The sequence below is a fragment of the Falco cherrug genome, chromosome 1 (genome assembly GCF_023634085.1).
Source record: "Falco cherrug isolate bFalChe1 chromosome 1, bFalChe1.pri, whole genome shotgun sequence".
NCBI classification, from domain to species: domain Eukaryota; kingdom Metazoa; phylum Chordata; class Aves; order Falconiformes; family Falconidae; genus Falco; species Falco cherrug.
Window position 1 is genome coordinate 97,177,891 of NC_073697.1, and position 17,653 is coordinate 97,195,543.

At 44.0% G+C, this 17,653-nt stretch overlaps 2 protein-coding genes across 3 annotated transcripts; both read left to right on the forward strand.

The window, feature by feature from the left end:
* Positions 1-2,083: 2,083 nt before the first annotated feature.
* Positions 2,084-8,809, forward strand: TMED2 (transmembrane p24 trafficking protein 2). Its single transcript, XM_055710753.1, has 4 exons — positions 2,084-2,331; positions 3,449-3,641; positions 6,012-6,119; positions 7,311-8,809. The coding sequence occupies exons 1-4, from the start codon at positions 2,152-2,154 to the stop codon at positions 7,433-7,435; spliced, it is 606 nt and encodes a 201-aa protein (XP_055566728.1). The 5' UTR covers positions 2,084-2,151; the 3' UTR covers positions 7,436-8,809.
* A 427-nt stretch (positions 8,810-9,236) lies between these two features.
* Positions 9,237-17,548, forward strand: DDX55 (DEAD-box helicase 55). 2 transcript variants are annotated; one of them, XM_055710708.1, is made up of 14 exons: positions 9,237-9,393; positions 9,654-9,704; positions 9,782-9,868; positions 10,508-10,599; positions 10,714-10,776; positions 11,515-11,664; positions 12,136-12,325; positions 12,923-13,005; positions 13,396-13,527; positions 14,520-14,612; positions 15,185-15,299; positions 16,002-16,170; positions 16,524-16,816; positions 17,311-17,548. In XM_055710708.1, exons 1-14 carry the CDS (start codon positions 9,286-9,288, stop codon positions 17,476-17,478), a joined length of 1,794 nt encoding a protein of 597 aa, XP_055566683.1. In that variant the 5' UTR covers positions 9,237-9,285; the 3' UTR covers positions 17,479-17,548. The 2 variants fall into 2 exon arrangements, with proteins under 2 accessions (XP_055566683.1, XP_055566690.1); XM_055710715.1 differs by having other exon boundaries at positions 9,289-9,424.
* Positions 17,549-17,653: the final 105 nt, after the last annotated feature.

The following is a 17,653-nucleotide window of genomic DNA, read 5'->3' on the forward strand; positions in this document are numbered from 1 at the left end:
AGAGTACTCCTGGAGATTTTATACACACAAGTAGTTTGGTGGCACGGATCCACTTACAGAGGAATCCAAATGAAAATGTATTTTTCTGGTGAAGTCTGTCAGTATTTTTTGCCTTCAGGTGTGCCTGTGCACTTCTAAATGTTCTCACTCTCCCGGTGTCGAGTAAGAGGTGCTCCGGATGAGTCTTTACAGATAAACTCAACATGCCCTGAAATAACTTTAGGTCCCAACCCTCCTACTTGCTCTATGCAGCGCAGGAATAATACATTGTATTTTAGACAAGATACTATGAAAATGTCAAGCACTGGAACTCGTCAGGAGAAGTAAAACTGGAGTTGCAAAAGCTAAGCTTGGAACAACTGGTAACATGCTACGTCTTGTGAACACACCATTAATTCTCTATTTTTGGCAGATTCACAATGGCAATGCAAGGGAACGGGAGATACAAATGATGTATGGTGCAACACTGTGACGCTGAAACTTTATGCAATACTGTCCATATCTGTTTCTGTCACCAGTTACAAAATTTCAATCTTCCTCACCAGGTGCCACTAGGCACTCACCTTCATTGAACTGAGCAGCTGGGAGGGTAACAAAAGTCTCCAAACATCAGAGTTTGACATTCAACTGCCTAACTTATAATAATAATTAATGATATCCTATAAAAATATATCAACATATCGTTCATTAAATTTATTGCCACAGTTGAACACCGCAGGATATTGTATAAAGTTCCAGAGAGAGTATGAGGATGAATAATGGCATGGTCATCCTTTCCTGGCACAGACTGCTTATGAAAGCAGGAGAAGGGGTAGCAGTGTGAACAGAACATTTGGAGAACACTCTGGAGTACCTCAGGGGAATAGATGTGCTGTGACATCATTGTTTTATCCAAGTTAGAGGTGAGAAAAAGAGTTCATGTCACCAGAATTCAGTACTAAATGAGTTCCCATTGTTAAGTACAAATGCATGTGGGGGGCGGGGGGAAGTAATAATTTAGAGAACATGCTAGTGGCAAGGCTAAAACTACAACTGAAAAACCAGCACAGCACTTCATGCTGTGGAAAGGAGAAGCTTCAAGGCTGGCTTGATCCAAACTCATGGAAAATGATGGAAGTATTGCAGTGACTCAGCAGGAGAGGTCTCTTATCCAGTTGCGTACGTGACCTGCAACTCTTCAAGTTCATGCTTCTCTTGCTGAAAGCTTTCCTTTCCACACCCTGAGCCTGCACCAGTGCAGCCAGCTCTGCTCGCTCAGAACTGGCAGCTGGAGGGAGAGGAGCAGAAATTTACTGATGTAAACCAAGTGTTTGGATTACATTGATCATACAACCGATGACAAACACAATCTCTGAGCATTACCAGGAGTACAATTGCTGGCACTCACTTGGCAAACCCAAACACATAAATATTTTACTAGAAAGCCAGATTGTGCTTTAGTCTTTAAATCTTCTGTGGATAATTAAAACAGCTAGTCATGAAAACAGACTTCCTTAAGCTCAAGCGCGACCTTCTGTATTTCTGACTGGAAGCGTTAATTGAAAATTAGGATTTCAGCAGGGCCAGGCAAGGAACCGCTGTTTATGCACAGCGACCCCGAGTGATGCAGGAGCCTGCTGTGCACCTTGGCTGGGCTCCTTGTGCGCCATGAACAGCCCCTGGGCCGGACTCCTCTGGGACTTCCTCGATGGTTGGCCGCTCCCCAGGTCGCTCCCTTACGGTACAAGTTCAGGTTTCCCGGGGACCGGGAGCGGCCTCAGGCGCTGCCAGACAGCGGCCCACAATCCCGCCACCAGTTGCTGGGCAACGCCTCCTCAGCCTCCCGCCCTTTCTGACAGGCCGGCTCCCCCGCCCCTCCCCCGCCTTGTTCTCCGATTGGCTTCTCGCCGCCGCCGCTCCGCGCTCATTGGCTCCTCCCCACCACGAGCCCCGCCTCCTAGGCCGCACCGCCCCTGCCTCAGGGGTTAGGCGGTCCCTTTCCTGAGCGTCCCTCAGCGGCCACCGTAGCCCAGGCCGTACGTGGCAGTGGGGCTGCGGCGGCCTATGAGCGGCGGCCCCGTGCCCCGGAAGGGGCGTGGCGCGAGCCGGAAGTCCCCCCTCCTCTTTTCCTGCTGGCCCGCCGCTCGGTGCCCCCTCCCGCTGGGCTCCGCCATGTCGCCGGTGCGGGCGGTGCTGGCGCTGCTGGCCGCGCTGGCGGCCCCGGCTGCCGCCTACTTCGTCAGCATCGACGCGCACGCTGAGGAGTGTTTCCTGGAGCGGGTGCCGTCCGGCACGAAGATGGGGCTCATTTTCGAGGTGGCGGAGGGGGGCTTCCTGGATATCGACGTGGAGGTGAGGCGGACCGGCGCGGCGGCGGGCCGGCCGGCCTTGGGCCGCGCTGAGGGCGGGGGGCAGCCCCGGGGCGGCGCCCCGCCGCCGTCGGGGGTGCGGAGGCCGTGGTGGCTGGGGCAGAGCCCGGCGGGGCAGCGGTGGTGGGTTCCGTGCCCTGGGGCCGCCCGGCCTGGCTGCCCGGTCTGCCTGCTTTTGGGGCCGCCCGCCTCAGGTTTCCTTCGCTATTCTGTTCAGTATTCGTAATAAAACTTGTTTGGCGGGAAGAATGAATTAATACCCTTTACAAAAACGCGCTGGTTGTTTGGGAGCGGTGTGGTTCCCCTTGACTCATAAGACGCCTTTACTCGGGTTGATTACTGCCCTGAAAGCCGTGAAAGTTGTAGCCGAGTCCTTCAGCGAGGCATCGGACCGGTAGGAGAGTGGTGAATAAGGATTCCTCTCGTTTTGGTGAGGAGCAGGTAGCTGTCTGTGTGGGGTAACGTCAGCGTGAGAGGGTCACCTCCGAGGGTGGGTACAATGCTGTCATTGCACACGGCTGTGGTACCGGGACGTGGTCAGGGAGCTGTGCGTTCCCCTTCACATGTCACCGCTGGAAGCTCAGCCGCAGAGTCTGGGAGCCTGGTGGGATGGAAGCTGTAAGATCACAGTGACCCTGAGGGTTCAGTGCTCGAGCCCTTAGTCTGTTCGGAATGGTCACCGCAACAGTGCACAGGGGTAATATTGACATATGGGAGAATGTCTTCCCCCCCCGCCTTCAGATGGGGGAATGTGGCTGTCAGCCAGAGCTGTAGGTAGCTTATGGTTTACTTGTTCTTGAGTGCTTCTTATCTTGACCACAGGAGGCCAGTAATCTCGGCCAGTAAGAGAGGCTTTTGTATGACTTTTTTTAACCAAGAAGTTTTTAAAAAAACCCCAACAACCTACCACAACTTCTGTGCAGAAAAATGCATCACTGCTTTTGAGTTGTGGGGAGGGAAAGGACAAAGAATGCCAAACCAGTCAGATCACAGATGGTATTGGTAGTTCTGACTGAGTAATTTCAGAATATGCATGTAATGGTGTATTTAAACCCGCTCTGTTATAAATAAAATGTGTGATACTTTTTTTCCCCATCCAGATTACAGGGCCTGATAATAAAGGAATTTATAAAGGCGATCGAGAGTCCAGTGGAAAATACACATTTGCTGCCCACATGGATGGAACTTACAAGTTTTGCTTTAGCAACAGAATGTCCACCATGACTCCCAAGATAGTGATGTTCACTATTGATATCGGGGAAGCTCCGAAGGGGCAAGACATGGAGACAGAAGGTGAGGAAGACTCCTGGAAAGAAATGAGCCCCAGCTTGGGAGCTTTTCCCTACATGCATGACTTCTGAACTTGACCAGGATTCGCAGAATTCCTGCTTCTTCAGGCTGTTTAGTTAGCTGTTCCCTTGCACAGCTAAAATGGATATGGATGTTTTTAGACCACATTACATGATTTAATGCAGAATCACCAGAGAATCACTTGGCCATCTGCAGAAACTAATGCTTTTATCTTTTAGTCTTTTTATCAGTTTCATTCTCTGATTTCTAGTTTGCTCAGCGGTATGTAGGCTGCTACATGCATTAGTCGAGCTCTTTTGTAAATGTCCTAATATAAAAAATTTTCTCTTAGCCATGTAAATTACTGTTTTATCTGCAGCCTTTTGTCCTGTACTTGTGTTCATCTCTTACACTTTTCTCTAGGTGGTGGAGATACCTGGGATGGTATGTGTACTGCTTTTTGAAAGCTCATTAGCATCTTGTCTTTTGCGTATGTTTATTCACTAACAGCTAACGTTTGCTTTTTCTCTGTAACATTTGTTTGTAGCATGAGAATATCTTTTTAATAAACTACATAAAAGGTCTGATTCTGAGCAATGCTGAGCACCTGCAAGCTTCCATGGAGAGGTTTATACACCTAGCAGCTCTTGGGATCAGGTCCTTGAACTGTGACTGTTTGCCTTCAGGTGCTTTTTTCTGGCTAATAGAAGATTTAATCGGGAGTTTTAGGGGAAACTGAACTAAAACACTGCACATCCAAGAGCGCTGGATATTTTAGATGGTGTTTGCTTTCTGTTGCTAAGGTGAATGTTGAGTAATCAAAGACTTTTGGAAGCAGTAAGCTGCTTTTAGGTTATGAATGATCAGTAATGTTGCAAGGGGAAAAACTTAATTTTGTCATTTGTTCTAGAAGAATTAAATGAATGTATTGGGTAACAAGTTACTAAGTTTTATTTAGAAATCACTATAGTTAGGCAATAAATTCTTGTTTTCTATTTTAGCAGGTAAATAACTGGGTGCATTGAGTGCTTGATATAACTTAAAAAGTAACAAATTCCTAATTTTTCATTATTATTTTAAGACTTGGTTAAATTATAGAGTCTGAATATATCTGTTGTAAAGAATTCAGTGCAGCTTTAAATTTTTGAGGCACTTTTTCTTTGATTGTTTTTATTCTTTGAGTGGATTTAAACAATCCCTGCAACTGTAACTTCTCTTATTAATGAATTGCACTTACTGCAGTGACCAAATGGCCATGAAAATAAGGGATTTACAATATTAGCAAAGGGAGTGTGGTTTACACAGCTATTTAGATTTTAATTATAACTTGTAGGAGTGTTAATCTCTGATCCTCTTTTTGACTGTTCCCAATAAGGTGTGTATTTTGATTAGCTTTATTTTCAGATTTTGATCTGAAACACTTAATTTATAAATCAAAATGTAATAAGATAGCTTCAAAGCCAAGTATGTTGCTTCGATGGAAAATGTGTTGGGTTTCATGACTTTTTAGGAGAGCCGATTGCCCAGGGCATGTCTGTGGAACGATATCTTGGACTTCTCTTGGTGCTAGAAAACTTTGAAAATTACACGTATAATTTGTAAATTTCTGAGTGGACAGTTCTTTGAACAGGAATGTATTTAAAAGATCCTGTGATTGACAGTCAAATCACTAAATCTTAGATCTCTGATCTGTCCATTTGTGGAACTCTCTCAAGCTAGTTTTCTGTTGTTGGTTTGGTATTTTCCTCCTCTTCTGCTTTCATGACGCACCAGAACCTGAAGCCAGTTCCTGCCCTCTGCCAGGCCCCTTTGGCATTGTTTCTGCTGAATGCTGTGCTTCAGCTAGACCCACAGATGACAAGATGCGATATGTTGCTTCAGAAAGTGATCTCGTTTTGCCAGCATCATGATCTTAAGCTAAATTCTCAGTCGTTCTATTTTTGCAAGCTTAACAACTAGGAAAAGCTGTGATGTTAAGATAATTTGCTTGGAATATATTGGATGGTATTGTCAAACTAGATACGTGTGTGTGGTATGGATCTCATGTGCTCTCACCTTCTGTTTTTCCGGAAGAGTGTGCCTGGATTGGAAATGAGTGGTCTGTACTGACTAAATTGCGTGTCTTCTGCCTTCTCGTCACATGTGGAGAAAGATGTTTTCCCACTCGTTATATCCCATAGAGATGTGTTAGGAAAAGCGGCGCTATGAAAACTAAACTTTGCTTTGCTGTAAGGATAAAAAGTTCTCAGCTGTACAGACTGCACTTTTCAGAACTTCTGCAACAGGAAATTAAGTGTAACTGTTCATAAATATTGACAAATTGGTTTTTGAGTCAGTAACCGACTTTCTGATGCTTCTGAAATTATTCCGCAGCTCATCAGAACAAGCTAGAAGAGATGATTAATGAGTTAGCAGTGGCCATGACAGCTGTAAAGCATGAACAGGAGTACATGGAAGTTCGTGAAAGAATACATAGAGCAAGTACGTGTCTTTGACTTAAATGCCTTCTCTCCTCTCAAATGAACTTACAAAATGTGATTTAAAATACAAGTCTAGGGAAGCTGTTCCAAGTTACTGAAAAAAACCCCCACAAACCCAAAAATGATAATTTGGAACAAAATCTGAAGGACCTGCCCACGCAATAAAGAATGTAGTTGAGGCTTGCAATCGCCTTTACATTGGCTTGTCTCTCATTTACTGAAGACTGGTATGCAAAATGTTTGCTTAATTGTTGTAAATTCGGTGGTTCTTTGGATGGTGTGTTCATGAAGGTATCAGTAATGATACAGTTCCCAGGGGCAGGCTTTGCTTGAACTACTACTTCATCCTTCAAGTGGGTGTGGCTTAATAATTGAACCAAAGTCTTTTTTTAAATGTTCGTTGAAATACAGCAGAGCTACAGTTATTTCCCAGTAGAGAACTGGGCTAACTCTGCAGTCACAACCCTTGCTTTCTGAAATGCAGCTTTAAAGTGTGACTGAGCGTGCTGAGTGATGCATTAGGGAAAGCCCAGTGAGAAAAAGGGCAAATATTTTTAATACGTGAATACGAAGTTTAATAATAATATTAAATAATAGTAAAATACTAATAATATTAAAATAATAACATCAATATTAAATAATATTAGAGCACTGGCCCCTCAACTTTTTGAACCTATGAATAACTCCAGGTTTATTCGTTACTGATGGTGTGATTTAAGAAAATGCCGAAATTTTAGAACTGGAGATGACGAACCTTTAGAGATTAGAAATTCCCATCTTAACTTTGAGAGACTGTAATATGCAAATGTTGTTTGAAAAAGCCAGTGGATTCTGTTTGTCAGTTATAAGCTTCTGCCTGGCCTCTTTGAAGGGGGGCAGGATAGAGAAACGTGCTGCAGTTTGTCTGAAGTTGAGGTTAAAACATTTTTTTATGCTTTTGCATAGCAGGCTGTTCAGAAAACTATGCACTCCCCCCTCAGCTCTAAGTCTCCAGAGCCCTTCTGGGACACTTGTAATGTTACAAAATGTTCCCCTGGCCCCCCCCCCCCCCCCCCCCCCCCAAAAAAAAAAGAGGAAGATACAAATATCAGTAGGTTATGTGCAGTAATTCAGTTCCAGTGACGGTGTTTTTGGTTGGTTTAAATGCTTTGTTACTCTACTACTTTTTTTTTTTTTTTCTTCTCCCCAACAGTTAATGACAACACAAACAGCAGAGTGGTTCTTTGGTCATTCTTCGAAGCTCTTGTACTAGTTGCCATGACACTGGGACAAATCTACTATCTGAAGAGGTTTTTTGAAGTTCGAAGGGTTGTTTAAGAGTACTTTTCTGGTCCCGGATTTCAGTTCACTGTCTACCAAACATCCTGGTCACAAAAAGGTCATTTAGTTTCTGAACCCTCTTTACTGAACTGTAAAACTTATTTGCTTATGTTCCTTCCTAGTTAAAGAATGAATTGTTTTTATATATCTTCTGTAGCATAAGCTGTGCTGAAATCTTGTCACTGAATTGGCATAATTTTTTTCACTTCAATCTGCCTAGTCTGTATGCTAAGCGAGGTCCAAGCAATCTGCAAATGCTGTAATTCAACCATAGTAACAAGCAATGTTGATGTCTTTTTCTAACTTTTTTTTTCCTGTTTCCATAAGTACTTGCAGTTCTATCTAGGGAAACGGTACAAGGCCCTAACATGACTCTTTGCATTTTTGACATCTTTAACCCTGTGGTAGGTGTTACCAAATCGAAATAATCCCTTCTTCATTTACATAAACTGCCTAGGAGAAGCAATTGGAGCTTTCTTTTGTTAATGAATACAAGACAGCTGACCACTTCCAATGTAGTGTACTATTGAAAATAGTTGCTATTTAAAAGAAAGTCTTCAGTAACTATCCGAATTACATCAACTGATTCCCAAAGTTCTTTTAAATAGTTGCTATGAAAATTTCTCCTCTCATTACCGAATGTTCATCATATGGTTTTTAGTCTTTTTATATCGAAGCCAATTGTGTGCAGTATCTTGGCAGACAATGGTTAATTAGCCCTTTGGCTTTTACAGGTCCAAAGCTGGGACTGTTGGTGTTGTGGCAGAACACGTTCGTGTTCAGGAAATCGGGATTCCTGATGCCAAAGGGTTAATGATTCTGGGGGTTTATTGCGATGCTATGCAGCCCTTGTATTTAAGTTAAGTGGCAGCCTCTGCCATTATCTGATCATAATTAGCATAATGCTAAATACTGGTGTGTTTTCTTTTTCAGGCATATGTAGATTTGTTTTTGTATAAAGTTACTTTCCTCGGTATCTGATGATTGGGTTAAAAATTACAAGAAGCGTCTGATGTGGGTGCTGAGCCAGGATTATGTTGTGACTGATGTATATTAGTTGTAATCATTTTTGAGGGTGGGGTGGGGTCTTTTCCAGGGGGGAGCCTCTACAAGTAACACACAAACGGTTTTGTACAATTAATTTAAAATTTGTTACAGGTTTTCATGTTCCGGGTAAAGTTTTTTCAACCTTGGGCAAACACTTGCAGCGGTTCCTCAGAGAGGTGGCTATTACACCTCACTGTGACTGCTGTGTGCCAATATTTTTGTGTAAAACACTTAAAATTGAATTCTAAGATGTACATTTAAAAATTGCTTGTGAATCTAAATATGACCCAGGTTCGATAAATAAACAAATTCTTTAAAAAAAAATACTTTGTTTATTATTTTTTTCCTTTGGAATACTTTAAGGAAGTACAGTTTAACAGAAAGGTTTTGGTGAAGTGTTTCTTGGGAGATAGGGAATCCAGCCCACTGCCATCCCGCTCTGTGGGTTGGATAGGAAAACTGTGAGTGATCCGAACCCTGGGGCTTGGCTGCGGGGCTGCAGGCGCTTCGGTGTGACGGTGCTTCTCTAGACAGGCAGAAGTGCTCGCTGCGGTAGTCCCGTCGCCATAAAACCGAGGTATTTTTTGTTGTATCCACAGGGAGGTTTCTGCTGCCGAGTTTCCCCACGGAGGGAAAGGCGGGTGGTGGCGGCCGCGGGGCCGGAACCAAGGTGCTGCGGTTCTTGTTGCCGCCCGGCCCCGCCGCCGCCCGGCCCAGGAGTGCGGCGGGGCCGGAACCGAGGTGCGGCGGTGTGTGTTTCCGGCCGGCCCCGGGGCGGGCGGAGCGGTGGCGCCTCAGTCATGGAGGCGGTGACCGAGGGGAGCTGGGAGTCGCTGCCCGTGGCGCTGAGTCCGGGCGTGCTGCGGGCGCTGCGGGAGCTCGGCTTTGCCCGCATGACCCCGGTGCAGGTGGGGGGCGCCGGGCTCGCCCCTCGCCCGGGTGAGGGGGCGGCGGGGCCCTGAGGGAGGGGGGCGGCGGGCCCAGGGGAGGGGGCGGCGGGGCCGGGGCCCAGCTCGGGCCGCTCTGGGGCCGCTGGCAGCGCTGTCCCCGCACCCTGCAGCAGCGGGGCAGGTCTCGGCGCTGGCGCTGCTGACAGGGAGCTTTGATGTCCCTTGTGTCACTAGAGCCAACGCGCCTCTTTGTGATGTTTCTTTGATGTTTTTTTCAGTCTGCGACCATTCCGCTGTTCATGAGTAACAAAGATGTTGCCGCAGAGGCGGTGAGTCCCTTTTTCTTGTTGTTTTTCTTGGTTTGTCCCTGGAGCTGACGCAGGGTTGACTGTTTCCCATCTCACAGGTAACAGGCAGTGGCAAAACCTTAGCGTTTGTAATTCCCATCCTGGAAATTCTTCTCAGACGGGAAGAAAAACTAAAGAAAATGCAGGTAAGATGAAGTTTCTCAGTTCTGAGTATATTTTAATGGTGTGCGAGTAAGATTGGAGGGCTTCAGGAGAAGTATCAGTAAGCAAAATTGCATGCACGTGAAGTGACTGTGCTCAGCTCTTTGGTGTAACAGTTACAATAAACTGTGTAAAGCCTGACAATAAATAGGGGTGCGATTTCTGTGCACTTAGATACAGCTTCTTATTTGACGTGACCAAAAAAGGTTTCTGAGCTGTTAGAAAACAGTCTTAAAATATCTACAACGATGGTACTACGGGCGAGTCTTTGAATGCTTTTTATCATCCATTGACTGAATACATTTCAGTGTACAGAGAACTCGTGCTGTTATTTGCTATTAAATACCAGCACTAGATATGGCTCTCTGAGCAGAGGTATTTTGCTCATTGGTATAATACCTCTTTCATAGATGTTTTCTGTTATTTTGTATACTTTATTGTATTTCTGTGGAAACGTGGACTCAATCTTAAAGATCTTTTCCAACGTAAATGATTCTGTGTTTCGTCTAAAACTAGGATCATGAGCATGGCTCACATTCGCTTAGCTTGTAAGGGAGGATTTTTCCTACATCTTGCTTCTAATCTGTTATTTTCCATAAATTCTTTTTGTTTTTAATGTGCAGGTTGGAGCTGTAATTATCACACCAACAAGAGAATTAGCTATTCAAATTGATGAGGTGCTATCACATTTCACAAAACACTTCCCCAAGTTTAGGTGAGTGAATTTTAGACTTGTCATGACCTGGGTTCCTTTTTCTTTGGACTTCTGTCATTCATAAACTAGCAAAACTTCAAAGATTAACTAAATCTTTCTGGTTTATTGTTTCAGTCAGATTCTTTTAATTGGTGGTAGGAATCCCATGGAAGATGTTGAAAAATTTAAAGAACGTGGGTGAGTTGATTGTCTGTAATTCTTATCAATACGTCGCAGCTGTAGTTTTCTCCTTGCCCTTTGGGGTTTCAGATTAGAGCTTTGGTTCTGCTGGTGCTAAAATTTGATGGTATTGCATGAGTGTGTCAGGGGGTATGCTGAGGAAATGGTGGTTTCTTTTCCTTGAGTGAGATAAGCTGTAATGGGAAGTAGGAAAGGATCCAGTAGGAAAGGATCACATGTGAAATCGGTACCATTTACATGTTGCCTGGGTGAAGCAGCGTGCAGCACGGGGAGCCAAAAACTGTCTTCACTGAATGTTTTGGCTCCTTCTTTCTTGTAAATGTTGGACCAGCAGTGGGCTCTGGTGTGATTGAGATCGTGCTGATGAATAATTTTCTGCAACTCTTTGGTGCCGATACCGATGGTGTTTGGAAGCAATTGTATTTGCCGCTGGCTTTTGCACAGAGGTACCACATATTTCTTCTGGCTAATAGTTGCTTTCCGTAGTTGCTGATGATATTCTAAACTTTTATTACCACAAATGGTGTGCTTTCACCTGAGCGTTTTTCTCCCATCAACATGGCATCTGAAAGGCAATGAAATATGTATACAGTTAGACGTGGCAGGCTGAAATTGTTTTATTGAAGAACGCAGTCAGCTTGGGGTGCAGGTTTGTGCTGTGACGATGATGTTAGCAGCTCCCCCAGGGTCCTTCCTGTGCAGTCACAAACTGCTGCCTGTCTTGTTCATGAACAGTGGGAACATCATTGTAGCCACCCCGGGCCGCTTGGAGGATCTGTTCAGAAGAAAAGCCGATGGGCTGGATCTAGCAAGTTGTGTGAAGTCTCTTGATGTGTTGGTATTAGATGAAGCAGACAGACTTCTAGATATGGGCTTTGAAGCAAGGTATTTGAATAATAATTCTGGTAATGCTTCTGAAGTTTTACATGAGTTCATATATGATTGATGTGAATAAGCGTGGCCTGCAATGACCTCTACAGTTAAATTTGTTGTTTTCTTCTATCTCTCTGGCTTAGTAGACTATATAAAGCAGTCGCTAAGGGGGAGGAGTATCAGGAAGGAGCGGATCCTTGATGAATACAGAGTTTAAAATTTATTTTTTCCTGATGTATGTTAGCACATGCTATATTATTGCTTGAATAAGTACCATTATTTACACATCACAGTGGCTTAAAACACATTAACCAAGAAGCTTTGATGTCTCTCTTCTCCTTCAAAGTTCAGAAAGCTAGTTCAATAGAAGATTGGCACTTGATAATAAAAATTGTTTTGTTTGTAGATTCATACTTGCAGTGACTTAACTTCTTTCTGAGGGAAGGCTTGGAACAATTATATTTTACATGTGCTTACTTGCAGTTTAAATGCCATTCTGGACTTTTTGCCCAAGCAGAGGCGGACAGGTTTGTTCTCAGCAACTCAAACTCAAGAGGTGGAGAACCTGGTGAGGGCAGGTCTCCGGAATCCTGTCCGCATCTCCGTGAAAGAGAAGGGAGTGGCAGCAAGCAACACACAGAAAACTCCAACACGCCTGGAGAACTATTATATGGTGTGAACCTCTGCGCTTCGTGATAGTTTCTTGTTCCCTCTCCTTTTTTCCTGGCTCTATTAATAAGTTGTTGAAGTCTTGGCCTGTTAGGGTCACATTAGTGGAGGAACCAGAAGTCTCAAAGACATAAAGCTTTTGCAGGTTCTCCAAAGATCAGTAATCAAGCTAGCGAGAAAGATCTAAATTAGTAACCCTGTTGTTTCCTGCTCTGTGAGTTTTGTTTGAGTGGTCAGGAGCTGTTGTAACCCTAAACTGGCTGCGCTGCTGTTGCGGCTCCTTGACCTGCTTAGAGTGGCTGGGTTGTGGGAGGAGGCTTTGGCCATTTCAGGGAAGTGGCTGAGGGAAACGTGGGATGCTGCTGCAGGAGAGGGGTTACGGCTGGGGATGGCAACACTGGGAGCTTAAGTGTTTGTTTTTCCTTAAAGCAAGGTACATAAGAGTAACATTCCACATGATGAACTGTGGTACAAATGATCAGTATTAAAAATTCTGCCTGTAGGTATTTATCAGTGCACAGTGAATGGGGGGAACTGGCAGATCACTTTGTTTCAAGTCCATTTTCTTACTTTTTTTTTTTTTTTCTTTTGCATTGTATAGATCTGCAAAGCGGATGAAAAATTTAATCAGTTGGTGCATTTCCTTCGACAGCACAAACAGGAAAAACATCTTGTCTTTTTCAGGTAATGCTGTTTGCGCTTCATTCTGAAAAGAGTATGGTGGTGTATTCCTTAAATTCCCAAACTGTGCCCTGCATTGACAAGGACACAGCTGTTTTAAAAGTGATTAATTTTAATAGTTGCCATGTAGAATATGGTGCTAAAAAGAGATTGATCAGTGCTTCATGTCTGGATTGTGTTGAACTGTATTAAGCAAAACATAGATTTTTATATGGATTTTTAAAGTAAGGCATTATAGATAGTTATATGACAATTATAAAAATTATGTACATATTTTAAATAGGCAATAGCATGTATTTTTTAAAGGTATCTGACCACTCTAGCATGACTGTCTAAACCAGATTAAAAATGCAGCATAATCTTTTGCTTTTACATCTGTCTTTGTCACAACAGCACGTGTGCCTGTGTGGAATACTATGGGAAGGCTTTGGAATCCTTAATTAAACAAGTGAAAATAATGAGCATTCATGGGAAAATGAAACACAAGCGTAACAAGATTTTTACTGAGTTTCGGAAGCTCCCAGGGTAAGAACATATGTAAAGGCTAAACCAGGCAGAAGTAAAAAGTAGTAAGGGGTGTGCAATTCTGTCTGACAATATTTTTCTGCCACTGAAGCACTGAGGAGCGGTGCTGTGCTGAGGGCAATGCTACAAGTAGGTTCTGAATGTATTTATAACAACACAAACTATCGTTAGGGTCTCAAGGTATGATCACAAACAAAGCTAAAATGTGGCTGGAGCGTGTCCAGCCTGATGTAGATAATCTGTGTGGCAGCATGGAAGGTGCAGGAAGATGGATTTGGGATATCCTGCAGCCTGGGACCCGCTGTGGTTTGCGCTCTTGCTGGCCAAACATGCGTGCTGTGAACCTGTCGTTACCGCTGCGATCCCAGCTTCTGCTTTCACAGGGCAGTGTGACAACCACGTGTTAGCCTTGCTGCTTAATGTGGTGGTGGTAGGGGAGTGGTAATGAAAATAACCTTTTCTGAGTGGAAACGCAGGACTCTGGTTTGTTAGCATATAATGAAAAATATGGCAACACAGTGCTGTAACTTACCTGCAGAAAAGTGTTCTGTCAGCTTTGCAGGATGTTGTTAAGAGACTCTTGCCTTACTAGCTGTCATTTTTTATTGCATGGGACCTGAGTTTTAGCAGTTTGTTGTAAGAAAAATAATTACCAACAGACTGGAACAGCTGTTTAAAATAGTACGCTAAATTTTTCAGTCTCTTAAATGTTTTATTAAAAGGTTTATCATATTACATCCAGCTGCGGTGGACGCAGTGGTGATTTAAAACCAGAACTTGTCGTAGGAAATTGATTTTTTCATAGTGATGTAATGTAAATCATGTTCCTTATAGCTACTTTGTAATATTTTGTCTCTTTTGAAAAAACAAATGTTTTAAAACCTTTTGTTCCTCACTGTCCAGTGCAGATGCAGAATATGCAGCTGGGGTGGTGGGAGACCGGCTCTTCTCAAATCACAGTTTAATGACAAAATTCTTTTTCTTCTTCCTAGTGGCATTTTAGTTTGCACTGATGTGATGGCTCGCGGCATCGACATTCCAGAGGTGCACTGGGTTTTACAGTATGACCCACCGAGCAGTGCAAGGTACGCCTTCAGGTCTGAAAACTTTAGCTCTGCTTCTGGTCACATTACTGTACTGTTCCGATCCAAACTGGGAACACGCAGCTGTGGAAAACATGGTATCACTGCTTGGGAGCTGCTCCAAGTGCACACATGAACCCACGTTTGTGTGCAGAGGCACCCTGGTGTCAGGCTTAGTGTGAGAATATGAAAGATGTAGTGAGAGGTGAGATGCTGGGGTGAACGAGAGCAGCAATAGGAGTGGGGAGAGCGCTCTTCGAGGAACGGGATGTTGAAAGCTCACATGAAAGGCGCTTTTCCGTGTATTTCGGCTTCCGTTGTCGTAGTTCTCCATACAACTTGCTTAAACATCACCCCCAAACCAGGTTCCCCTTGCTTTAGCACACAGCCCTGACCTGTGTGGGACTGCTGTGCATCTCTTGTATTGCGTTCTACTGATTCCGGTGGGTTTAGTTCAAGTGTACAGCGCCCTGTGCTTCCCGTCCTGCAGGATTGGCCCTTCTGCTGCCTGCCTAATGCTTTACACTCAGGCTGAGCGTCCCCTCCTGGCTCAGCTCTGGGCTGTGTCGTTTCAGCGCCTTTGTGCATCGGTGTGGTCGGACGGCGCGGATTGGCAATGTCGGTAGTGCGCTTGTGTTTTTGCTTCCCATGGAAGAATCGTACGTTAACTTTCTCTCCATCAACCAAAAGGTCAGTAGACTGTCACTGTACCTCAAAGCAGGGAAGAGCATGGCGATGGGCTTACTAACAGGAGCTTTGAAATCGGCATTTGTAGAATTTAAGGTCATACGCATCGGTAATGCTTTAGCAGAGGTGCCAAATTGAAGCAAAGACGAGAGCTGCTTATTCATCGCCAAATGCAACTATGTGTGGGAACACAATCACTCCCAGTGTTACCCACCGAGTGTGTGATGGGAATACGTGATGCACTGAGCCGGGAAAGGCTCTGCATCTCCAAGGGTGTGTAGATGGAGCATTTCCAGAAGGACAGCACTGGCTTACACTCCGACCCCCAGCCCTGCCACCCCCGTCATACACTGCACCCTCTGTGCCGCTGGTTTGTAACTCTTGAGAACTACCCGTGCCTGGTCCTGCATTTGTGGGATTAATTGTATAAATTCTGCTGGAGCCTGCTAATGAGAACGTGGCTTGGTAAGGTATGAGGGGAGGATGGTGCCTCCCTGCAGCTGTGGTGTGTGAACTCCTCTGCTGGGTAGGACAGCTGCGTGGGGCTGGATGGTGGGCGCGTGGTGGAATGGCCGAGGAGGAGGAAGGAGGCTCAAAGCTGACTGAAGATGAACCAGGGAAGGAAGGAGCACGCGTTCCAACATGCATTTTACATCACTCCGCTGAACTTTTCCTTTGGTTTTGTATTTCTTTTCCGGTTTTCAGTGTCCCATGCAGGAAATGAAACCACAGACAAACGTGGTAGATCTTCTTCCAAAACTGCAGTCTCTGGCCCTAGCTGACCGGGCAGTGTTCGAGAAAGGGATGAAAGCTTTTGTGTCTTACGTCCAGGCTTATGCCAAACATGAATGTAATCTGATCTTCCGAACGAGAGGTAATTCCCAGCAGGGGCTGGCATCTTCTACTCTTCTGTTCAGAAGACGGTGTTTGGTTTTGGGAAAAAACAGTCTTACTGTCCACAAGCTTCAGCTCCTGATTCCTGAGGTCACTGCAGCCTCAGGTTCTGACAAAACTATTTTTTTCAAACAACTTGTTTCTCATTGTTTTCAAGAGAAAACATGAGCGAGTTTGACCAAACTGACAAAAGCATAAATAAAGGTGACTTAGTATTGTTACAATACAGGAAGATAATGTTGCATTGTTGTCTTTTTTTTTTCCTCTGACTTGCTAAGTTAAATTAACTTTTTATCCAGCAAGAAACTGACTTTATAATCTTTATTTTAACAGATCTGGATTTTGCTAGCCTTGCTAAAGGTTTTGCATTGTTAAAAATGCCAAAGATGCCTGAACTAAGAGGAAAATCTTTTCCAGACTTTACTCCAGTTGCTGTTAATACAGACTCCATTTCATTTAAGGATAAAAACAGAGAAAAACAGAGACAAAGGCAATTAGAACAACAAAGAAAAGAAAGAGAGGAAAATGGAGGGAAAAAGAAATTCATAAAGAACAAAGCCTGGTCCAAACAGAAAGCCAAGAGGGAGAAGAAAAAGAAAGTAACAGCTAAAAGGAAGCGTGAAGAGGTAAATTGTGTCTGTTTTATTAAACTGCATGCGATTACTCTGGCATAGGTACATGCTCTCCAATGGCAGAGCACCATGGGATTTTAGTTGGATGGAACTGACAATGGTAAATTAACTTTTTCAGACCTTGAAGCAGGCAAAGCTTAAAAAAAATTAAGAGAATCATTTTAAAGCCAAACACTAAAACACTTTCTCAGCACCCTGATGCTAGTCAGTAATGTCCCCAGCAGAGGTAGCACGTTTTTATTTCTCAGAGGTGCAGCAGCATGGCATGATGATGGACAGCATTTCCCTCCCCCCCCCCTTTGCTTTTTCCAGTTCTCAACACTTGTAACCAAGTGTTAGACAGTTTCGCAGGTAGAAACAGAGTATCATTTCCTGATGCTTGGCTAATCCTGGCAAAATCTGCTTTGTAAACTTCTCTTGTATTCAGCTGTATAGAATGAAAACTTTTTGGTGCTGTGTTTAATTTGTTGTTTATTAACTGCCAACAGGGCTCTGATATTGAAGATGAGGATATGGAAGAGTTGCTGAATGACACAAGACTCTTGAAAAAATTAAAAAAGGGAAAAATTAGTGAAGAAGAGTTTGAGAAGAGACTAACAGGCAGCCAGAGTAGATTCAAAGCAGAAACTGTTGCTGACTTACAGTCTGAAGGCTGACAGTTATTGTAACCACTTTTTTACATTAAAATATTGCCTATTTCAATAAAACCATATTTTTATAACAAAATGACAACACAGAGAACAGAATCTTCATAAAGAGACATGGTGTCTATAAAGACAGACAAACCAGCCTGCAGCTGAGAACCAAGCCGAAAGCCCTGCTCTTGTGCAG

Bases quoted from the DNA above. Each gene is read 5' to 3' on its own strand.
- TMED2 (XM_055710753.1), top strand. From the start codon at position 2,152: ATGTCGCCGGTGCGGGCGGTGCTGGCGCTGCTGGCCGCGCTGGCGGCC. The intron at 3,642-6,011 runs GTGAGGAAGACT...ATTATTCCGCAG, and splicing joins GCAAGACATGGAGACAGAAG to CTCATCAGAACAAGCTAGAA. The intron at 6,120-7,310 runs GTACGTGTCTTT...TCTCCCCAACAG, and splicing joins TGAAAGAATACATAGAGCAA to TTAATGACAACACAAACAGC.
- DDX55 (XM_055710708.1), top strand. From the start codon at position 9,286: ATGGAGGCGGTGACCGAGGGGAGCTGGGAGTCGCTGCCCGTGGCGCTG. The intron at 10,600-10,713 runs GTGAGTGAATTT...TTATTGTTTCAG, and splicing joins AAACACTTCCCCAAGTTTAG to TCAGATTCTTTTAATTGGTG. The intron at 13,528-14,519 runs GTAAGAACATAT...TCTTCTTCCTAG, and splicing joins GAGTTTCGGAAGCTCCCAGG to TGGCATTTTAGTTTGCACTG.